This window comes from Ostrea edulis, chromosome 3 (assembly GCF_947568905.1).
Source record: "Ostrea edulis chromosome 3, xbOstEdul1.1, whole genome shotgun sequence".
NCBI classification, from domain to species: domain Eukaryota; kingdom Metazoa; phylum Mollusca; class Bivalvia; order Ostreida; family Ostreidae; genus Ostrea; species Ostrea edulis.
In genome coordinates this window covers 64,254,534-64,279,665 of record NC_079166.1, presented here as the reverse complement: position 1 = coordinate 64,279,665, position 25,132 = coordinate 64,254,534, and the positions used below count along the sequence as shown (strand labels likewise).

Genomic DNA, 25,132 nt, shown 5'->3' with positions numbered 1-25,132 from the left:
TCTTCTATCTGCAGCACTTGGCCAGGATATGATTGCAGACAGACAGATGGACAGACATCTACCCCTTTCCAATGCAAATGAATATAAAGAAAACAATTCCATTTTAACCTTACTCGCAGTATCGGTGACAAACAAACTACAAGATAAAAACACGAAATGCATAATGTGACAATATTTAATTTTATAAGAAATAATGAACAATCACAAAATATAAGAAATATGAGGAACAAAAAAGTTAGAGACTAGACTCGTACACAATATAGAATAAAATCTTCAATCAGTATTCCAAAACCATAACCAGTTTTTCAACTTACATTCTTATAATAATTGATTTGGAAAGAACAGTTGAAGAAGAGCATGTATTTAGTTATCTATCAGATCTTGAAATGCATATTGAATATCATACACTAATAAGCTTACTACAGAGTAATTCGAAATTAAAACAATAATACATGTACACTACAAATACCTAATAATGTAAAAAAAAAAAATGCAACAACCATAAAAAAAAGTTTGCTACAATATACCCTACAATTTACTCTGTGAATATACTCAAGTAATTAAATTTCCAGGTTGTTTATATCATGGTGGAAAATAAACAATGAAAGCATAGGGTGACAAGTAATAATCTGCTAGGACCATTACGGAGAAGTACACTTCCCATGTTTCCATTGTACTTAAACATAAATCAGAAACTGAATCAAAAAATGTTGACTCAAGACCAGGCAAAAAAGAACAATATCTAGTGTTTCTACAAATATTCCATTTCTCTACTAAAAAATTTTAAAATCATAATAAAAGTCCAAGAAAGTTAAATCAAATATAGGTTTTACAGTATTACAATGATAATGTATTAAAAGATTTCTTTACTCATTTTACTAGATAAAATTAATATTTCATGATTGTAGGACAATGTGTTGATTGAATTCACACAATATTTAGTGGACTCAAAGTAACCAATACATTACATGTATGTACGATGTGATCAATACAAGTCCACTGATGACACATACATCTGAAGTTATACAAGATATGCATACCATCATTACCATGTGTATTACGTAACCTTGGTTTCTAACTAAGGAAAATCCGAGGAGTGACGATTATATATAATGACAGAAAAACGAACCTTAATTATTAAGTAATTGAAAGGATGCAATAATCCTGTTATTACATTTTGGTCTTTGTACACTTGATACAAGCATTTTCATTTTACCTTGATCAACACTGCCATAGATTTCCATATGAACACCCTTATTGCACATAGAATATGTTCAACAACACTACATTTCTAACAAAGCAAACCCTCATACATCACTGAAGTTTTCAGTTTGTCAGCACCAAGCAAAATCACAGACAGTCTAGGGTTTACAAAACAGATCTCTGATCAATGCATTTTTTTTCGTTTTCCAATATATTACAGTACAAAATATGAAGTAGTTCATATATGATTTACACATAAACCACGATATACCTGGTAAGAATAATATGGTATGAAACTAAACTACATTGTACATACTAGTCAATATTCATATTTTCTGTGTCATAAGAAAATATGTCATATTTTCTTCAAACATCCACTGAAAAATGAATGCCACAACTAATATGTATAGAAAGTTTGTATTCAATACAAACATATGGTATCAGAAATAATTTCCAGGTAACAAAAAAAATGTTAAGTTCTAGTCAAATTTTACAGAGCACGATGGTCGTGATATTGGTCACTGCGACCTTTTAAGATTCATAACATTCCTTTTCTGCATATTCAAGATTTTTAAAATCAATATTCTGTAAAACCCACAAATTTTCATGGAGGTCAAAATTTTGTTGCTTTTATGGTATAAACCATACTTTGTAACATCCCACATGAAATGTGAGCAAGCAAGACTACTCTTCATTTAAATCAATACCCATGGACTATCATATTGTTTTCAAGCCCTTTGATTCTCTATGCAGAAATTGTCATTGCTCCACCTCACCTCCATCAATTTCCACTGTTACCCCTTCATCTTAAAACATCCCAATAACTGTATTCACTTTGGCACTACACATTTGTATGTTGTTATGTTCTAATTGTTAACATTAACGTCCCTGTTCCACATTTTGTGTAAAGAATAAACTATGAATAAGTTCAACAAAAAAGGCACATGTGGGTGACAGCACATAACAACACCATTACATCAATAACAACATACATCCACACCTACTGCAACCAAAAGATTGGTGATTCTTCCCACACTAAAATTATTCATTTCCTACGTTCAAAATTCATTAAATCACGCAGGATTTTGAATTGGTATGCAATTTACATACATTATCACAGATTAATAACATTTTTATGATGGCAAACAGGTTGTTGTCTGCTGTATACTGTAACATTACACTCCTTGGGAGGGGAGAGACACCTGTATTTTTGATTGAAGCCTGTAATGACCTGCTGAATTTAATGCTTAACAAATATTGATACAAACATACAGAAACTAGTGGTTTGGCAGCTGCAACATTTATGATGTCTAAAAACTGCTCTGGTCATACTCCATTTGACAGACAGTTGAATTGCATTATAGATATTTAAAAAACACATGCATGTACATGTATATATATATTAAAACTCCACCTTTGTGTCACAAATGAGTTTTGAAGCATTTCCTCCCCGTTAAAAGTAATAAATCTGATCTGTCAAATCATGTGCTAGAGGAACATCATTGTTCCTGCTAAAAGGTGATTTGTTAATGACACAATCCAGAGCACAACTGCACCGGAATATAACAATCCGAATGGTACACAATAAAACAACAATTACAGGTAAGTAGTGATGTCATCAGACCACTGTTGCCACTCCCACACACAAATATAACCCATACAATATTTTACCAGGTGGACAGCAAAAAATAAATCTTGAGAGGATGTGATAATAATTAACACAAATTTCTAACAATGAGTAATTATCCCCGCCCTGTCTTCCCTCATCATCCTCAGTCTATGACATATGTAGTTGATAGGTGATATGAACTGGTTCCCCTATCCACACCTTTGTCACCAGAGGGAGGCGTCGTTGTTGGAGGAGGCGTTGTTATTGCGCCCCATGCGAGGTGTGGCTTGGGGGGTGTTGTCCTTACTGTTCAGGCTGTAGCTAAAACCCTTGGATGTATAGTTAGAATTCCAGGTGGATGTACTACCTACAACAGGAAATTGACTTATTACATGTGATGAAGATCAAAATATGTGTATCTTCTCTGCACATAAGAGATTTATTGTTTACTCTTCAGTCTATTTGATATGATCATATTTTAAACTTTCCATCACTTACTGTTTTGTATTTGTTTTTTTTAATCTATAATCTGACTGATGCACAGAGCACTTGTGTCTAACTTATTGGTTATATAATATTTCAAAGAATAAGCTTCCCAAAAAACCATTATTATTAAATATAAGCTGTCACTCTCTCTGTCTCTCTCCTGAACAAAAATTAAGGTATTTGTAATTAAGTTTTAGAAGCACACTTTCATGGGAAAATCAAAAGGGAAGTAACTCCCAAATCTGTAAAATAGAAACAAAACACACACACCCACAATCCACATACTTTACAGAAAACCCTCACTTAGTGACCCTTGTAAACTAATTAAGCGTAACCGTTTTAGACAAATCATATTTGAACTTGTTGTAATAGCTTGATTATGAAATACGTGTAGAGAAAACTGCATTTCAACATCAGCAAATGTCACTACCAATAGCTCTTAGAATCTTTCCCAATCTTTAACAAAGTGGACAAAATCATAAAGAAACTAGTGGGTATTGTTTTTTACAAAAAAACCCCAGATGTCTCCCCTTCAAAGTTTGATTGTCTAATAACCGGGGCAACAATAATGAGTGTAAGCGTCTTAATGTCTGCTTTCCAAGGAATGGGCCAAGGTAAAAAAAATTTGGTATGCTACATCTTGTCTTAAATCTGCCTTCCATGTTGTAAGTTTGAAAACCTAATGTCAAAGGGTTCTCAGGTTATGGTCTGGACTATACTTTGATGTAAAAGAGTGACCTTGACAATGTAAGTAGGTCAAGAATGTTGGTGATGTGCACCCCCTCCTCAATATTGCCTTTCCATATTACAAGTTTGCAGTCTTGATGTCAAACAAATCTTAGTTATGAAACCATCAAGTTTTTTTTTTAAACATGACATTGAATGAAGAAATGGGTCAAGGTAAAAAATGTTGGTACAGTACATCTTGTCTTAATGTCTGCTTTCCATGTTGTAAGTTTGAAATCCTAATGTTAAAGGGTTCTCAGGTTATAGTCTTGACTATACTTTGATGTAAAAGAGTGACCTTGAATGAAGAAATGAGTCAAGGTCAAAGATTTTGGTACAGTACATCTAGTTCTCAGGTTATAGTCTTGATGTAAAAGAGTGACCTTGACACTGTAAGTGGATGAAGGTCAAAAATGTTTGTGGTGTGCACCCCTCTTCCATATAACCTCTCCATATTCCACGTTTAAAGTTTTAATGTCAAACGGTTGTCAAGTCAGCTTTTGGCCTGGACTATATTTTGACATAAAAAATTGACCTTGACTTTTTAAATGGGTCAAAGTTAAAATTTTTTGGTGGAATTCCCGCTTTCCTCATTCCCCCTTCTCACATTCTAAGTTTGAAGTCTTAATGTCAAAGCGTTCTAAAGTTATGGTCAATTCTAGTTTCTGTGGAAACGAGGGGGTTATTTATATTTGGTCTTTCTATCCCCCTCGTTTCTGTCCAAGCCCTCATAAAGTATGTGGGAAATCAGTCGCGCTTCGGTTTGAATTTATTTCAGCTTACATTTGATGTGAATCGTTTGAAAACTTACATAAATCAATTCATGAATGATTTTGCCACAAGGGGATACAATTGAAACCATTTAATTCCACACGAAAGCAACGATAATCGTCGTCATTTCAAACACAACAGCCTTTCGCTGTCAAATTCGCCTCCATGATAAACAATGACTTCAGTGCATGTGTCACCTTATTTTGTAAAACAGCTAGAGGCCCAATAGGGATGAAATTTCTTACTTTAGTAAATCGCACACAAATCTAACTTTTTCAGTTTATTTTTTTATTACACGTATAGTATTTTTGTGAATGGACATATTTTTCTGAATTTGAAAATACAGAAAACAATATTGATAAAAAGGAAGTTGTTACATAAATTATTCTAAGTGTTTGTTGAAATGAAAAAATAGAAGAAAATGTACGTAATATATTTAAATGTAATCGTAAGTTCGATATTGTCTGAAATAAATGCGCATATTGTTTTTGATGTGCTGTTTGTTTTAAAAAATGTCATTGTTGTAACAAAAAAAAAAGAAAGAAAGAAAGAAATGAATAATAATAAAAAGAAAGAAAAAAGATAAACAGAAGTGTTGAAATGTATGGGATTAAATATTGTTTGATTTATCTCGACCATAATATCAGGCGCGGATTTAGATTTTCAAAGAGGATGAACCAGAGGATCTGTTGACTGTTGTTGATACTATGATATGTGTTTTGTACAGTGTACTTATTTTTTATCGTATGCTTGCAGTATTATAAGTTAGTTACCGATTAAAACATCCTTTAAAAAAGAATTAAATATGACAAACGTTATATTTACAATGCTCATTGATAAATGTTCAATATCTGACAAAAAACTTAATTCACTTAGTCTTCATCAACACCCCCCCCCCCCCTTAAAACAAAATTTGATGATGTTGAAAATAATAATCAGCGTACATGAATATCGATGTCGGATTGCATAAACTTGCAGGAGTTTCGAACCCCTCCCCCATAAATATTTAAAATTAAGTTTTGATCCAGCATTGATGATTTGACATTTCCCCTAAAAGAGTTCAATTGATTCTTTCGGACGCATGTGAATGAATCTCTTTGTTAGATAATTACTGTAATGTCCAGTTTGATATTGGGGGTAATCGTTCATTAATGATACTCTAGAAAGTCTATCCTTGCCTATTGTGGAACGTAAAGCACATCTTTCCAAGTAAGTGTTGAAATGAAAAGGACCTTTCTGCTTTGCAGTTGGTAACGGGTAAGGTGCAGTCAATGAAGAATTATAATTTCTGCAGGGTGGAAAATATCTTTATTGAATTCCGACAAGCATTCCACTTGGCATCAACTAAATCTACGACTGACCGCTTCTGTTTCCAAGCGCTGGCCTCCTGTTGGAGAGACGTGGGTGATTAAAAGTCATTTCCCCGCATAAATAAACTCTCTCACTCCCACTCCAAAATCAAATGGAGGATTGCACCCCCCCCCCCCCCCCCCGAAAGTAAAGGTATAATGAATAAATATATAATAACAACAAAATATGAAAACAAAAATGAATGAATATAAAAGGGGGGAAAAAGATACATGAGATGCGGTTCCTTTAATGATATCTAATCCCATTTCAGGAATGCAGTACACACTGTTCATTTTAATTTGCACCTTTGAGTGGTCTTTTTAAAATATCTTTTATTCACAATTACATTTTTTTACTTATTTTGTTCCCAGTAATTCATTTTCATATTCAGAAAATAAGTCCATTCACAGATATGAAATACATTGCGTGTGATGAGAAATAAACTGAAAAGGTTAGATTTGTGTGCGATTTACTAATAGTAACTAATAGTAACTCATTTCACCCCTCTTGGGCCTCAAGCTGTTTTACAAAATGAGGTGACGCATGCGCTGAAGTCATTGTTTATCATGGAGGCAAATTTGACAGCGAAAGGCTATTGTGTTTGAAATGACGACGACTATCGTTGCTTTCGTGTGGAATTGAATGGTTTCAATTGTATCCCCTTGCGCAAAATTATTCATGAATTGATTTATGTAAGTTTTCAAACGATTCACATCAAATGTAAGCTGAAATAAATTCAAACCGAAGCGCGACTGATTTCCCACATACTTTATGAGGAAACGAGGGGGATAGAAAGACCGAATATAAATAACCCCCTCGTTTCCACAGAAACTAGGTCAATTCATGTTTTTCTTAATTTGACCCTTAATGAAGAAAGGGGTCAAGGTCAAAAATTTTGGTGCACTCTTCCATATCATCTCTCCATATTCCAAGTTTGAAGTTTTAATGTCAAACAGGTGTCAAGTCAGCTTTTGGTCTGGACTATATTTTAACATAAAAAATTGACCTTGACTTTATAAATGGGTCAAGGTCAACATTTTTGGTGGAATTCCCCTTTCCTCATTCCCCCTTCTCACATTCTAAGTTTGAAGTCTTAATGTCAAAGGGTTCTAAAGTTATGGTCTATTCATGTTTTTCTTAATTTGACCTTGAATGAAGAAAGGGGTCAAGGTAAAAAATGTTGGTGGAATTCCCCCTTTCCTCATTCCCCCTTCTCATATTCTAAGTTTGAAGTCTTAATGTCAAAGGGTTCTAAAGTTATGTTTTTCTTAATTTGACCTTGAATGAAGAAAGGGGTCAAGGTCAAAAATTTTGGTGCAGTGCACCTTGTATCTATGTCCTCTTGCCACATTCCAAGTTTGAAATCGTAATGTCAAAGGGTTCTCAGCTATTGGTCTGGACTATATGTTGACATAAAAGATTGACCTTGACTTTATAAGTGGGTCAACATCAAAAGTTTTGGGGGCGAACACCCCTCCTCCATACCATCTCCTAATGTTCCAAGTTTGAAGTCTTAAAGCCAAAGGGTTCTCTAGTTAGGGCCCGGACAAAATTTGGTTGAAGAAGAAGAATAAGAAGAAGAAAAATGACAAAAATATGTCTCCCCTTTGAAGGGGAGACATAATACAGAGGACTTGGATATTGGAAACTTGAAGCCTATTCTCCTTGACAAAAACAGCTCAGATGGAACTTGAAAAGTGAAATACCAGTATAATGCTTTAAAACAATATACAAACCCTGAGCATTGCTGCTCTTGGTGGAGTTTGGTGATCCAAATCTGGAGTCATTTTTATCTGTGAATGAAACATATGACTGTAAGTATGATAATAACAAGAGGTACTGTGAGCAATGCTCACTAAGAATACCCCCCGTTTACCCCAATCTCCCAAAGGGTGTAGTTCATAGGTATAAATTACCTCTTTCCTGAGTGTAAAAGAGAAAGGGCATGACAAAACCTTGGGTAGTCTCTTTTTTAGGAGTACGCTTGACCTTTGACCTTAAAATCGATAGGGAACATCTTCGTCCCGTGGGTAGTCCATATGTATGAAATAGTGACTGTAGGTAGAAAGGATAACGCTTTAGAGCCCAGAAACCATATTGCTACTTCGATGTTCAGTGTGCTTGACCTTTGACCCCTAATTTGATAGAGAACATCTTCGTCCCATGGGTAGTCCATATGTATGATATGGTGACTGTAGGTGGAAAGGATAACCCTTTAGAGCCCGGAAACCATATTGCTACTTTGATGTCCAGTGCACTTGACCTTTGACCCCAAAATTGATAGGGAACATCTTCGTCTCATGGGTAGTCCATATGTACAGTCCCTGAAACGTTCTTCTTTCCCACTTGAACGGTGAGCGAATGGTGAACGCACAGTGAGCGAACGCAGAGCGAACCGTGAACAAACGCAGAGTGAACGGTGAACGCAATTTGGTGAACGGTGAGCGAACGCAGAGCGCAAAGTGAACGGTGAACGAACGTTGAGTGCACGCTGAACGCAAAATGGTCTATTTACTCGGAATGTTTCGGATTTTTCTCTGGGATTTTACTTATTTCATAATCAAATAATAAAATACATGTACATGTATATTTCATCAATTAATAAAAAAAATGAAATAAACCGGACAGCGTATTTTACAGTTCTGGATATATTCAATGTAATATATTTTTGTACAAGTACCAAGTATACATCACATGTATATATTTCATGAAATTATCGCAAATTGTACATTAATACACGCAACAGTCATACACAAACAAAAACAAATTTCGTATGTGCATTGCGTATACATGTACCATTAAGTGTACAGATACATTTAATGCATGGGTATAATATATATACAATGCATGTGAAAAGGAAAACACTATTAGTCTATATGTGTAGTGACATCCAGAATTTACAGGTGTTCATGTATGGCTTCAAACTTTACGAGCTCGATCGTTTGGGATACCTGTAATTAACAAACACCCCCGAAAGGAGTCGAGATAGATGCAGTAAACAAACAATACGGACGGTATAGCTTGTGTCAACACCTTAACACTCCTAATAATATTAAATATTCCTACTTAAATTTTGCGTCATTCATTTGTCGCAGCTACATCGACCCCAGGAAATAATCCTAGAATTTATGCGCATGTAAATACAAAACTTACTATTTTTATTATTTATGTGACCATAGATTGCAGTCAGATCGTGCAATATTTGTATATATTTGATGTAGATAAAACTGTTTATTGTACTGAACTACCCGTAGAATGTTTAAAAGCTAATGCAGAAACGCACAAGATAAACAATTACATCTTTGCATTAAAGACAAATGTTACAAAAGTTTCAATTTGGCAAGAGTACTAAATATCAGTTTATTGACAATGTCTTTCATAAATATAGGCGTAAAAATAGCTACATCAGTTTGACATTCAGACACGTACATACGGTACAATGTACATTATGTAGCATAGTTTGTTTTTATTTTTCAAAGTGGGGGGTGGCTTGTTTAAAACTCTTGTCAAGCAATGCAAAACAAGAGGTACCGTGAGCAATGCTCACTAAGAATACCCCCTGCTTACCCCAATCTCCCAAAAGGTGTTGGTAATAGGTATAAACTACCTCTTTTCTGAGTGTAAAAAACAAATGGCATGACAAACCGAACCATATTGCTACTTCGATGTCCAGTGTGCGTGACCTTTGACCTTTTGACCTCAAAATCGATAGGGATCATCTTCATCCCATGGGTAGTCCATATGTATGATATGGTGACTGTAGGTGGAAAGGATAATGCTTTAGAGCCCGGAAACCATATTGCTACTTCAATGTCCAGTGCACGTGACCTTTGACCTTTTGACCCCAAAATCGATAGGGAACATCTTCATCCCATGGGTAGTCCATATGTATGATATGGTGACAGTAGGTGGAAAGGATAATGCTTTAGAGACCGGAAACCATTGCGTCTACAGACGGACGGACAGACGGACAACCCGATTCCAGTATACCCCCCCACAACTTGTTGCGGGGGGTATAATAATTATAATAATTTGTGATTTTGCCCGAACTTGTAAATGCTAAATCTTGAACACAGGGGAAGAGGTTTTCATTACCTGAAACAGCCTTATTTTTTGTACTTGGGTTAAATTCATAACGACAAGCTCTTACATTTATATTCGTCTCTCATTTAGAAGTTTTTTGTTTTTTGTAACAAAAGCTCAAATGAACCTTTCGGCATTCACAGTGGATAATCCTTTTTTTGGTACTTCAAAATTAAATTTCTGATATAGTAAGAAAGTCTCCTTCCACTCTTACGCACATGTTCAATTTTCATTTTCGCCTTGCTATCAAGATTGGTCCTTTCACTTTGGTGTTCCGAATGACAATGAAAAGACTGAATGATGAACGAACGGTGAGCGCACCCTGAACGCTTTGTGAACGGTGAACGAACGGTGAGCGCACGCTGAACGCAAAACTGTGAACGGAGAGCGCACGGTGAACGAACGGAAAAATGGTAAAGTAGAACGTTTCAGGGACTGTATGATATGGTGACTGTAGGTGGAAAGGATAACGCTTTAGAGCCCAGAAACCATATTGCTACTTTGATGTCCAGTGCACTTGACCTTTGACCCCAAAATTGATAGGGAACATCTTTGTCCCATGGGTAGTCCATATGTATGATATGGTGACTGTAGGTGGAAAGGATAACGCTTTAGAGCCTGGAAACTATTGCGTCTACAGACGGACAACCCGATTCCAGTATACCCCCCCCCCCTCCACTTTGATGCAGGGGATATAAAAATGTTCTCACTTCAGCCATTTTGAAACATTAATCATTGGCTTTCACTGAATCAAATACATTACACATTTGAAATATGAAACTGAAATGGATAACCTGACAAATCAATAATACGATATCAATAAATTACAATGTCACATCGAGACAATAATTCATATAACAGTGTATTTAAAATGACAACTGACCAAGTAATACTCTGTTAAATACGAAACTTATGTGGTATGTTCAACGAAGAAAAATAATGCAGATAAATACAATCAAATGTTAGGCTCATAATCTTTATTTGAAGTTAAAAGTGATGCTTGCTTTTGGTACAGTGTACTAGAACACTGTATCTTACTGAATGTGTACTCATTTCATCAGTATTCATATTTTGGTGCCCATTCACTCTTTGTATCACTGCATACCAATAGAATCCTGTTTAGTGCACTACTTACTAACAGTGAAAGTGTTCAATGATTGCAAAATTAAGAGATTTTGTATACATTCCAATAGAAATATTTGTTTTGGTAAACATTCTGATTTACAAAAATCGGTATTGTACGTTTCATAGTTTTTACAAAACAATTTTGACCAATCAAAACCCATACACATTAATTGCTAACATTTATCTACAGAAATATGCATTTGCCTCCCCTTCGTACCTTAAAAAGGTGTTCAAGTAAATGCCACGTGTACGACACCTACCTTTTATTCCTCCGTACCTGGAATAGTACGTAGAATTGGCCTTGAGATTCAGGCCGTCTGTGGAGTTCAGAAGTCCACCATTAGCAGACACATTTTTCTTTATACTCCACACATCATCCATGTCAAACTTGGGAGCTGTAATACACATGTGTATAAATGTATTATTTCATTATAGGAATATTAAAACAAAGACCCAAAGTTGATAACGAAAAAGTGAAGAAAACAAACAGTTATTAATCTCATAACTCCTATAACATGTATAAGGAATACAAAATATCATCAGGTAAAAACATTTCACTATCTTTAAAATAAATCGATAATCAGTTTCTTACTTCCCATTATCACCACAAGAAACGTATCATTATCCACAGCAAACTTGACGCTGGCAATACCAGTATGAAGAATTCAATACTTTACCGTCATATATTTATAGTTATACAGGTAAAATTGCAACATATGTTTAACATATGTTTGGATATTCATATGTTAAACATATGTTTAACATATGTTAAACATATGATTTTATCACCAGTGTATGCCAATAATTTTCACAAACCAATGGTCAAATTTTATTGGGTTTACCCTCGATAATGCCAATTATCTCACACTCATCAGTAATCACACCTGTATTTTGAGAGCAGTGTGGTGAAGTGTGACAGTCTGGTCCAAGTATTCAAGTGGTCAGGTTAATTACAAATTATTGCTGAATTAAACTCGAGATTATCTAAATGTTTATACAGAATGGAGCCTAAATGAATTTACTGAATTGAATTTCTTTTGACTGCTCAGTGAATTGTCTGTAATGGTGAATTCATTATATTGCCACCCCCGCTTTATTGCCGAAATTGGTCTTGAACAAAAGTTGGCAATATATCGAGGGAGCACTGTATTTAGGAATCTACAGTATCCAAGAGTACTCATTTCGACATATCCATGGTATTCAAGGTATCAATGTTCAAACAAGGTATCAATGTTCAAAATATCAAAGTTCAACTGTATATTGTAAGGCTTCAAAGTTGATTAAGTCTAAGTTTGACACTACACCTAAAGCTGTTATCTTCTTCATCAGTGTGACATATATCATTGCAGGGATGCAGAACTCCATACGATATCAAGTAACAACAACACGGATGATCCGGTGATACCTGACACTGGGCTGTTCTCCTTGCGTGGAGTATATATCCACTGTGTGGATGATCCGGTGATATGAGTATACACATACCTGACACTGGGTTGTTCTCCTTGCGTGGAGTAAATATCCACTGTTCTTCTCCAGACGCATCTTTCTTGGGCCCAGAGTACAGGAATTTCTTGGTAGTACCTGAAATCATCAGAAAACAAAGACTTGTTACCGATAATTCACAATCCTTTGTGCCCTATAGCTATAACTTTATACCCGAGACCAATACACCTTGGCATTCATTAAAAAAACATTTATTTATGTCAGTTTTGCATGTTCTACGTTCACATGAACACACCTTTTCCATTCATTATGAATTCTCCTTGAAATAATTCCAACTTCCTCCAGGAAACAATGATGGAGGTAAAACAAAAATCAATGCATGTCCTTGGCAGGCTGCTCATGGCATTCAGAGAGTAAATTAGCAGTATTCTGCATTGTAAACAATCCTAAATGTCATATATATAACACGGATACACACTGTACATGTAACATACAGTGTAGTCCAAGGCATTCATGTATCATTACAATGTCAACGAAAAGTTGGACCAATTTCATTATCAGCAAGTTCAAAAGCTGTAGTAATTTCAGATTCACAAAGACAGTCTTTGTGCCCTATAGCTCTTGCCTTGGAACACATTGGGTTCAGGTGACCATTCCTCCTCCACACAGAGGACCGGCTTAACTTGTAAAGCAAATAATTATTGAGCACGTTCACCGGTCCACACAAAAACAGCGTGATCTAAATGTTTAAGCTAGGATACACAATGCATTTCTCATCCCATCATGTGTTCCCAACACAACACGTTAAAGTTTGCAAAACTAATTTTTATTGTCATTTTCTCATGATCACCATAATATCAGTAGAGGCATTGCGAGTTGTTTCTTTTCTTTATTAGGCATAAATAATCAATCCGTTTGTTATTTTGTCACAAAAGTAACTCTTTGAATAGGTGTAAAATTCTAATTAGATGGATAACATGGAACACAAAGCTCCTCTTCATGTCTGTTTACATACATGTATACACACACTGTACCTTTCATTTAATAAGTGGATCAACTCTTCAAAAATTTATTTGACCAGATAAGAGGACATACTTTATATGAACTTGACCCGTGTATTTTTATGATGTACATGTCTCTATATCCTGAATTTCAATTCAAAATGTCCATATATGACTGAAATCATGAGCCCAAACTATGATTTGTTTGAAATTTTATGTCCAAAGACCACAACTCTGTCAAAATTCATTGAAGATCTTGACCTAGATATTTTCATTTGAATTCCAGCCAGCCTCCAAAGCAAATCTACACTACATCCACTGAAGAAGCATCTATGCTAAGTTTAGTTAAAATGCATTCAGCTTATCTGAAAATCTGATTCTAATTCTCAAACAATACTGCAGCTCTCAGGGAACACTAATCACTCTGAAACCGAACACCACTTGGAGGAGCATATCTGGCAAGTTGGCATACCTATATCTCTTCCAATAAAGAGATAATTTTCATCTCAGCTAAGGCAGAAATCACATTCACTATTTTGGAATTCTAATCAATTACTCCATGACATAAGACATCTCAAAAATTGGATGTAAAACAAATGAGCAAAGTTTGTTGATTCAGTATTCTACACTGCATATATACATTAAACAATGGATAAATCAACGACGATGTGGACAAAAATAAAACAGATAATCTTTACTGTCACTCAACTTTCTAAATTGGCATTCAAAATACTAGATATACATGTATCTGAACTTTTCACCTTTAAATACTTGAACTTTTGAGGCTACAACATGTACAATTACTGTAATACCGGCATTGGTTTTAAATTCCAGATTATTAGAATAATTATTGTTCATTTACAATTTTTGTATAAATTAAGTCATATACATGTATATATCTTGTCTCCTACATGCATATATTAGGCTATGGAAAACATGCGATGACAATGTATAAAATATGTAGGCAACAATCAGATTTCTAAAATATGTACCAGTATATCATTCATTAGTACAACTTGCCAGCTGTTCCAACATGCTCTTACATCACTGACTTTTCATTAATGCTACATATACATGTATAAATGTGTACTAAAAAATCACCATGACTGAGCAGTATTTATTATTTACTCCCTCATTATTTTTTATCCCTTCGGGATCCGGGTTAGAATAGGTCCTCAATACCCCCTTGCTTGTTGTAAGAGGCGATTAAATGGGGCGGTCCTTCAGATGAGACTGCAAAAACCGAGGTCCCGTGTCACAGCAGGTGTGGCACGATAAAGATCCCTGCCTGTTCAATGGCCATAAGTGCTGAGCATATAGGCCTAAATTTTGCAGCCTTTCACCGGCAATGGTGACATCTCCATGAGTAAAATATTCTCGAAATTAGGGACGTTGAACAATATTCAATCAATCAATCTTTTTTTCTTGTATACATGTACAAAATGTATGTTACATTCTTTTTTAATCTGTTTTGTTTTTCATATCTAAATGGCTCTAAAATCAATTTAGCAAATGTGCTTTGTTTACACATATGCAACAAATAGAAAGGATCATATTAGCTGCAAAATCTTTGTGATGTAATTTCTTATTTCATGTATTTCAACTAAGGCCCAATGCATTAAAGGATATGAATTTTTTCTCTTACATCATAAATGAAAAACTTTTGAACAAAGAGTTTTGTGTTTCATATCACTTGCTTGAGCAGTTGCAATTTTTCTCTTATCTACACTAATCTACATAAATCCTATAGTGATTTAATAAAGGATTTGAACACTACACAAGTACAATTGCATATCACTTTAGCCTTGTAGTTCTTGAGAAGTGTCACTGCCCTTGCCAAGCAATCATAGTTTGAACAAATTTAAGCTTGAGTCCAATCCCATAGTAAAACTTATCTTACAATAAAAGACATTCAAATATATAAACTTCAATCTGCACTACATGAGGTCATGCTTGCATGTTTAATATATTCCTATGTAAACTTCAAAGTCTAAATCCACAGTATGGTCCCAACCTGCTGCACGTTTCATGAACTGAACATACTTGAATTTACACTACACAGGGATACATACATAATGAATTTGATAAATTGTAACTTTCTGATTCTTAAGACCTAGTGATTAGGGCACTAGCTTTGCAACCAGGAGGCCCATGTTTAACTCTCGATCCTACCATCGTATCAAATCTAACTTAAAGATGTTTAATATAGGTAGTGGTCCTCTGCCAAGTGCCCAGCATCAGACGTGTAAGTCAACGGTTTTTTGGATATGACCTTAAAACCAGAGGTCTCATGTCATGGTAAGCATTGTTACTATTAAGAACTCCAAATGCTATGGTCTTGAGCACCATGCATCTAGGTCAAAGTTGTGTAACTGCAATTAAGATTGGTGACATCTCTACAACATGAGTGAAAAATTCTTGAATAGGACATAAAACAAGTAAAAACATACATCTAGTTCTACAGAAGATTTTGTATATAAAACTTTGAACCCGTAGTTTCATGGGGCCCACTCTGGTCCTTGGGTCCATGCTTTGAAAGAATTTCAATCCAAAGTATATGTAGATGTTTGCATATCGATCGATCAGTTTGAAAAACTGTAACTGGTTCTTGAGATGTTTAGAGAATTTTCCCTTCATGTTCTCATGTAAAGCTTCAACCTCCTTTTGTGCCCCCCCCCCCCCCCCCCCCCCCCCAGATCATAGTTTAAACAAACGTCTATACTAACCCGGGACCCCTGCATTACTAGTCAGGTGCTCTAACCACTGAGCTGCTGGCAGGTTGATATCAACAGCTCATATAGCCCTAACTACTACACATTTATAGTCATTAGACAAGAAGATTGGCCATCATCAAACGATTGTAGTGAGTTTGAACCCCACCAGAACCTTTCTCCCCTTCTCCAATCTGTTCTGAGAATAGAAGTATTAAAATATGTTTTTATTTGGGTTGTATGATTTCCTAATGTTATGACTGTAATGTCAGACTTGGGTTTTTTTTGGTTAGTATGTGTATAAGATATCCTTGAGATGTTTTTTTTAATTGTGTACATTACAATATATAGATCAATTATACACTTTAAAATGATATTTTAATTAATGCATACAAAAATCTGACATCACTAACAGTGCATTAATAATAGTCAACCTGGTTATATTGTATCAATACAGGGATTTATCCATAAGGTTCCTTTTACTACTGGTAAAGGGTACCTTGCCCCTTTGACAACAAATGATTATTTCCCCTTCCAGAGGTAATTCCCCCCCCCCCTTCATTTGTAGAAATTACACAGAATTGTATGAGAATTTTAACAAAAATCATTTTTACCATATTCTAAGTCATTTTTTATAATTATCAAAGTCTTACAATATAGATAATAAGAATCAGTTATCAATCAATTTATATGCCTGTTTTGAGATATTATAATCTGAGGTCTGATGTCCCTCACACCACCTGATCCCTATTATAGCTCCCCTGGAAGCTCACAACTGCATTCTCAAAAATTTCCCCTATAAATATGAAATGGGTAGTAACATCTAAGAGCTGGATATATAACCCTGCACTAATAATATTAGTGATAGCTGAACTCTTGCCACAATTGTCTATATATCTGTGTGTACTGCAATACATGTTTTCTGCATATAATACAATATCATTTAAATAAAACTATTTAATACAGCTGCAATATCACATGACAAATATTCATTAGGGTAATAACATTTTTAAAAGACTTCAAGGAAACTTGGTCGTGACCTGAATTTAACAACTACATATACCAGTACTTAAACCAAAACAAAAGTTTGTAAGTATAATCATTTTAACTCAAAAGACATACAGACAAATACCATTATGAATCTTTGAAAAGTTTCACAAACTACAGAGTTTTCCGGTTATACTATGTGGTTACAGTGAATACAGTAAATGAAATGCTATACCTGGGCTGGCTGGTTTCTTCATTATTTCAAAAGATTACAAAGTTACCATCACCATTCAAATTCCACACAGTATGATATATAATATCTGATAGTGGTCTAACTCCAACATTCATTCACTGAATTTTTTGTAGACACAGTCATATCATGTATATATCTCCATACATATACGTCACCCTCAGTCTGATTCATGCATGTCGTAGTTTCCAGGCTCAAATTCAAAACTTGTATAAATAAAGAATCCAATCAATAATAACTATAAACTGGCCTTTAAACTATTGAGTAATACATACAGATTAGCTGTTTGAAATTGACCCATATATAAATGTTGTTTGTGTATAAATTAATATTTCATGGTCCAAGTAGATTTAAAAAATCCCTTTTGTTGTGGACCAATGTTTACCCTAAAGCTCCTGAAAACAGTCTTGAGGAATCAAACACGAAGTCCTTTATGATCGTGCTGATGATCTGATCACTGCCGAACAAGGCATTTGGTTGGCACCTTTAGAATCTAAATGAATGACTAATTCACAAGTTTTGAATATGATACAGTTGATTTAAACTGATACAATGTAGTCTAGAATTCAGCATGTGTATTGAATTCTTCCATATAAAATGTCTTTCAGTGTATTCGTGACTTCGCCAAATGGTTCTTGTCATATATATAATTACTTCAAAGTTTATACAGTAAATAATGCTTTGGTACGGGAGAGGTTTTCTAAGTTGCTACAACTTATGACCAATCCCTTCTTATATTTATACAATAAAACATGTTCAAATCAAATGCTTGTGTAAGCGTGATTTAATTATTTTGCTCTTGCAACTAGCACTGTTCTGGTGTCATGTATTTGATCGGAGTTGATTTCTGTTAAGCCCTATTTACACGATCTGATTTTTCAAATCTGACTCGCCACATCTTACAAATCATGTCGTATGAATAGGAAAATCATATGACAGATATGTAGTCAGATGGAGTCAGATCAAATAGACATGCTGAGACTATTCCGTGATAGGAGCATGCTGTCAGTTTCTATAATCAAATTGGTACAAAAAAATTCCTCTATTAATGGACAAATCAAATCATATACTAAACTTTAATACCTCTTTAAGTTCTTCTACATATACATGCCCATGAATATTGTTACTGTAAATATAGCACAATATATTTGTGAAAATTTGTGGCAATTGTTATTATACATATGATGTGAGTCATGTTATTAAACTCTATTCATTAAGGCTAATTCATACAAGTATATGTGTATATGAATTTGATTGATAAGTATGGTATTTCAGTAACTGTTATTTGGTACAAAAGCATTGTAGAGGGACATTTATCTAGTAAGTCTATGAAGCATGCAACACATGGTTTGTAATACAGCCACACATGTATGTCTTGAATAGACAGTGCAATGACACAAATTGACAACAAATTGTAAAATTAATCCTATCTTTATCATTAATCGTGTTCAACAGAATTTAAAACATCTTAATACATATCTTACAGAATTAAGTTATCTACATAGAAATTAAAAAAACTTATAGATAGGTTTTTTTTACCATGATATTAATCTGTCAGCTATCATGTGGTCCTTTTAATAAGAAATCAAGTACTGCAACTAAGATCAAAATTAACAGGCACTGTGATTTCTTGATATCTCTAGCATATTCTCTCAATCAGTCTCTAAAATAAATCCATATGTGATAAAAATATAAGCTTATACTTATGACCATGTGATGCATATTTGATTGACAAACAGAAATATTTTGTTTTGATCTCTTTAAGTTTTGTTGTACGATATTTTTTGAAAATTAAGGGCCACTGAGATTTTTAGAAATGCATGATTAAAAATGGGTTCTACACTAATGTCTCCTTCCTTCAGATCTTACCTTCTGTGGTTTGTTCCATAAAAAATGACTTCTTCCTGGTTGCTTGTTATCTTGAAAATGTCACTTTACCATTATACATTTAAGCTGACAATGATTTACTGTACATTTACACGTTATTGATCTGCCTTAAATTAAGAAGTGCAGAATCAAATCCAGATTGTCATCTTCGTGCATTTGCAATGTACTTCAAACATTTTATCATCAGTATAACTAATCGATGCTCACAGAGAAAGTTAATCCTCTTAAGAAATTAAAAATCTTCAGAAATCAATAAAAGCTCTAACTAGCAATCAGAAACTCGAGGGCTTGGAGAACCCTCGTTATAATGAGCATGCACATACCCTGAAAACAAAACAGCAGCCTCAAAAAAGAATAGATCAATTAAACCTGTTTTATCTGAATCCAAGATAAGCACAAGACAAACAAAAGTAAAGCGTAAGAAGTCGATATAAAGTACACATGATAAAATTGTAAGAGGTCTACTTCTGCACGAAGGTCTTTCTAATTCTGTGATTCCATGCATGTTAGAAAGAACATTTCTTCCTTTAAACCTTCCATTGAAAAGAAAATGATGTTTTATTAGCCTATACTTTTCATTTGAATTCATCCATAACATAATAAACATAGTGATAACATTATGGTATTGACAGAGGAGGTAACCTCCAATCCATTTAATTTTTAAGTACAGTACTATTCAGTACAGTTGTACTTGTACATACAGTGTACATATGTATGTCATCATCTTAGTAACTGAAAAAGGATTGAAATTAAAATATTTTTAAATCTCTTTATAGTAAACAACATTGCAAAATTTCAAATCCTTTATATAACTCATGGTTAGAAAAATAAATGCCAAATACTGACAATATTTGTCAACATTTAATAACATATAAAAATACATATACACAGATGTGAATGATGATAAGTTTCAAATGCTATTGCAAAGCCAAAAATTGTCACATTCAAAAGAGCAAGATAATTTTAAATTTCAAATTTTATAACTAATTATAGTCTTCATAATCAAATTATTATAAAATAAATGTAGGCCCTCTCCTCCTAATCATGTTTTCTCCTGTAACCCAATTAACCCATTCATTTTACTGCCAATCATACTGATAGAAAACATTTTTAACTAATTTAAAAAAAATTGCAAAGGGGGGAGGTAAACTGCAAGATAGGTAATCTATAATCAGATTAAACAGGATTAACACATTAAACTGAAATACACCATTGCAGCAAAATCAGAAATATATTTTCTTGTCCTTTCAGAATTCATTATTACCTGTCTGGTAATTAAATGTGATGGATTAAGGTGATAAGCCAAGCAACCAGTAGACTGTGCATTTGAACCCCAAAGGAATTTAATTATTTTTTCTTAAAAAGATTTTACACTACATATGCATATTTTTTGTATAAATTAGACAACATAAAAATATGATTATAGCTTTCATTCATGAAAATTTTGATTGGTGTGTCGTATCTTGTTAATAATTAATCTAAAACAAAATTATTTTTTCCTGAAAACTTATTAACCCATCTAGTTTGCTGCCTACCATTGAGAGGTGTTTTTCTCTCAATGCTTTATCACTCAATTCGATAAATTTTCTTATCTGAAATGTTTCCTAATGGTTTTTCAAACACTTCTCATTGGAATTATGCATGTGTTGAAGTATAATTTATATTTTTGATGTTACATATGTGTATGAAAAGGTGAAAATAATGAACAGAGATCAATCTCATAAATCTTACAAAGAATTCAAAGTTTAGAGTAGGACAAACAGAGGCCCCTGGACACACCAGTCTGAGATGAGATCAGTTGCTTAGGAATAGTAAGTGTCCCCTGTTGACAGTCACAGCTGCTTTGAGCCTTACAATGTACATCTTGATAAGGTAAACAGAATAATCTGTAATCAAAACCAGTATGTGAAGAATGGTGTAACAACTACTTGGTATCAAACATATCAGACAGCAGCCCCCCCCCCCCTCCCCCCACCACCACCACCCACCGTATGGGAACTGTACTGATATCCATTCAATTGGGAAAAATAACGTCATAAATGAAGAAAATGGGAATTTTCTTTCATGTCAACATTTGAAATTAGAACACTGAATAAACCATATCTTAAAGAATAAACAAGTATTAATTTCTTTCCAATTTTACAAACTGGTGCCATTTTATTGACCTCAACGTCTTATTTAAGAGGAATTTAAGTGTAGAATATAGTTAACTCTTACAAATTACGTTAAACTTAGAAGTCTGTTACTGGGCATTTTATAACCTCAAAAATTCGAAAATATCAATAGTAAAAATTTGGCATTGGGAATGGTATCCTGGACAGCATTCAACATAATGACAATTATCTTTGCAAATTCCATCATTATAATGAACATAGAATTTGCAAAATTCTATCTCTAAATGAGACTGTTAAAACCCCCTAATATATCAACTTATTTGTCAGTAGAGTGCCCCAGTTTAAAAATTGATTATGTGCAGAACACTCTCACATTTAGAATCAGTTGAGAGACATATAAGTTACCATATGCAGGTGATAATGGAATGTTTACTACATATTAAATATGAGAAGTTGATGATGGAGAAGCTGAAGTAATCCTGTTTGTTCAACAACAATCATAACTATCAGTATTCTCATCTGTTTCCGATTGCATTTGTATGAAACCTCACAAGGAGTTTCGAGTAATCAATTCATCAATATTTAAATTTTAAATTAGATAACCAAAAATACAAGACTCTGATGAGCAATTTGTGTAATTCAAACACTCAATCTGTTCAAAATCAATTGCATATGCTTATAGCCTCACCAACATCTCATCTATAGTAAATTTATATATATTTTTTTCAAATTTGTAAAATTAATATACAAAACATTTCGCCAACTTTAAAAATATGGCACCACTAAACCGATACATGATACATCCGCATACATTATTGACCCAGGAATTTTAACAAGTAAATCCATATCCAAGAATAATAATTTGGATCAATATGAAATGTTCTATGAGTTGCAAAATCAAGGTATTTGCAAAGACAAATTTAAGCCCATGGGCTATAACTTCATACCCATGCATGGCTAAGGTTTAATTTTATAAAGATTGTACTTTGCATGCTCAAGACAAGAATTCCTTTCGTTTTCCAATTATACCAAAAATAATTATAAGAAACAATACTCATAAGAATCAATACTCATACATAACCATATTTCACAAAGTTCAGTAACAATATCTCTTTATTTCATTTTTTTTTTTTTTAAATTTCCTCATTTACACAGGAATCATATCTTGAACAGTGCCATGTAATGTATATTCACAACTGGAGGTAATTGAGATTACTTTCAAGACTGGGTAAACAATTGTCTCCTAATTAAATCTTCAAAAGGACTAAAATTTCGGATACCGCAGCAAAAGATAATTGACAAGTAAACAGAGGCCACAGGCTATATTATCGCTGTTTAATAAATTAAATTTTTTGAAGGAGTTACAGCCCTTGTACTTAGATTTATCTAAAGCTGTATGGTCCGAATTACAACATTTTTTCCCCATCTCGTAAAAACGCTATTAAATCATTGCACGTATGTAGTTATGAGGCTGTATGACATATCATACATTATTTCAGCTGTTTTAACCAAAATTGTTTGATTTTAAATCGATGTTTACAAATAACCGTGTCACTCTGCCATTTCATGTGACAGTCACGTGACCAGTTCAAACTTTCAAATCATCAGTGGTCTTATCTGTGTAAAGCTGTGTATTTTATTACAACAGTACCGTGCCATAAGTTTAATAGAAATAAAAATAACAAATACCTCTTAGTAATTCATTATTTTACGCTCTTTCAGCAGTTGCGTATTGGGAGTCCTCTGACGTGCATGGGTCTATTTATAGATGTCTACCACTGTATAATTTATGTGTTATCTGGAACACCTCGGGCCTTTCACCAAAAACACCGTGTTTTGAGTGAAAGGTCCGAGGTTTTCCGGATGATTTATATATGTACCACACTATATTTACTTTCTAAATAACATTCTCACTTTTCTTTTACATGCAGATGTTTTCAAGCATGTAATTAAGGGAAAGTTAATAACTTTATAAAGTAATTAATCTGCTTTAAAGTAATTATGTACAAAAATAATACATGAACATCGGGTCATACAGCTTTAATACAAAATTACATTGTTATTGCACCTCCGACAAAATCCTTTTATGGATAATCCTCAATTTTTTGTGAAGCCTTTAAAACATATTAGACTGTAGATTTTCATCATTTAAAGTGAAAAGCAAAATTTGGAGGAAAATCGTGAATCAGTCCCTTTAAGAGTGTAATGATTTATAACTAAACTATAACAGTACGTACAGTGTCAGTAAACTATGAACTGTAAGAAAACATATTGTGATTTCAGAACAGATTTGTACAACTTACCACCTTGTAAATTATCTCCGTTCCTCATTTATACAGAAACTGTCATTACTTGATGCAAAACTATCAACATGGGATTTCAAATAGTATCAACTTTTGGGGAAAATTAGGGTAATCTCTAGAACGGATGTTCATCGTCTGCCATGTTTAAACAGTGCGAAATCGAGGTCAAAGTGGGTTAAACTAATAAACGAAAGACGCGTGCACAGCCTTAAAAAGAAAAGAAAAAGAAAGCAGACGAAATACATGAAATATTCTATTCAATATCTGTCACTTCTTAGACTTTTTTTTTTATATAGTTGCTTTAGACTAGACTTACAAACTCAAGGCCTAAAACGTAGGAGATTTGAAAAAACAGACCCATTTTTTTTTGGATACTGTGGATTTCACGGAGCTCCATGAATCTGATTTTCTGGATCACCATTTATGATTCCGTATCAGTATTCTCTGAAACTGATAACGTGACAATGCATTAACGCAACGTTTTCTAGCTCACCTGAGCCGAAAGCTCATGTTAGCTTTTCTGATCAAAATGTGTCCCTCGTCTGTCGTCGTCGTCGGTGTAAACTTTTCACATTTTTCAACCAAACTTGACACAAAGCTTCCTTGGGTGAAAGACATTCAAGTTTGCTCAAATGAAGGACCAAAAAAATTGCCACCTTCAAAGGGAAATAATCACAAAAATGCAATAATAGGGAGGGGTCATTTAAAAATCTTCTTCTCAAGAACCACTGGGCCAGAGGAGCTGAAAAGTTTACATGAAAACTTTCTGACGTAGTGCAGATTCAAGTTTTTAAAATATTTTTTTAAATCATGACCCTGGGGGTATGATGAAGACACAATATTGATTGATTGATTAAATGATTATGGTTTTACGCCGTTTTGGCAATATTCCAGCCGTTTTACGGCGGTTATAACGTATTGAAATATGTTTGGTTGTGAGTGTTTCAAGAGTTTTCCTGACGGCCCCAGTGAGCCTACTCTTTTTCGAAAATTATGGATTGCGTGCCAACGAGGTTATGATCCTTGACACGGGACACACAATTGGAGATGTTTTACTTTAAAAAAAATATAGAGGGAAAATCT

General features: G+C 34.1%; 1 protein-coding gene across 4 annotated transcripts; it reads right to left on the bottom strand.

Moving 5' to 3' along the window:
- Window positions 1-157: 157 nt before the first annotated feature.
- On the bottom strand, window positions 158-24,221 carry LOC125675880 (uncharacterized). Of its 4 annotated transcripts, none has more exons than XM_048913715.2 (5): window positions 24,050-24,221; window positions 12,836-12,934; window positions 11,614-11,748; window positions 7,882-7,938; window positions 158-3,179 (listed from the first exon to the last, which is right to left on the bottom strand). In XM_048913715.2, exons 1-5 carry the CDS (start codon window positions 24,075-24,077, stop codon window positions 3,037-3,039), a joined length of 462 nt encoding a protein of 153 aa, XP_048769672.1. In that variant the 5' UTR covers window positions 24,078-24,221; the 3' UTR covers window positions 158-3,036. The 4 variants fall into 4 exon arrangements, with proteins under 4 accessions (XP_048769672.1, XP_048769674.1, XP_048769673.1 ...); XM_048913717.2 differs by lacking the exon at window positions 24,050-24,221 and adding an exon at window positions 19,615-19,936; XM_048913716.2 differs by lacking the exon at window positions 24,050-24,221 and adding an exon at window positions 17,731-17,953.
- Window positions 24,222-25,132: the final 911 nt, after the last annotated feature.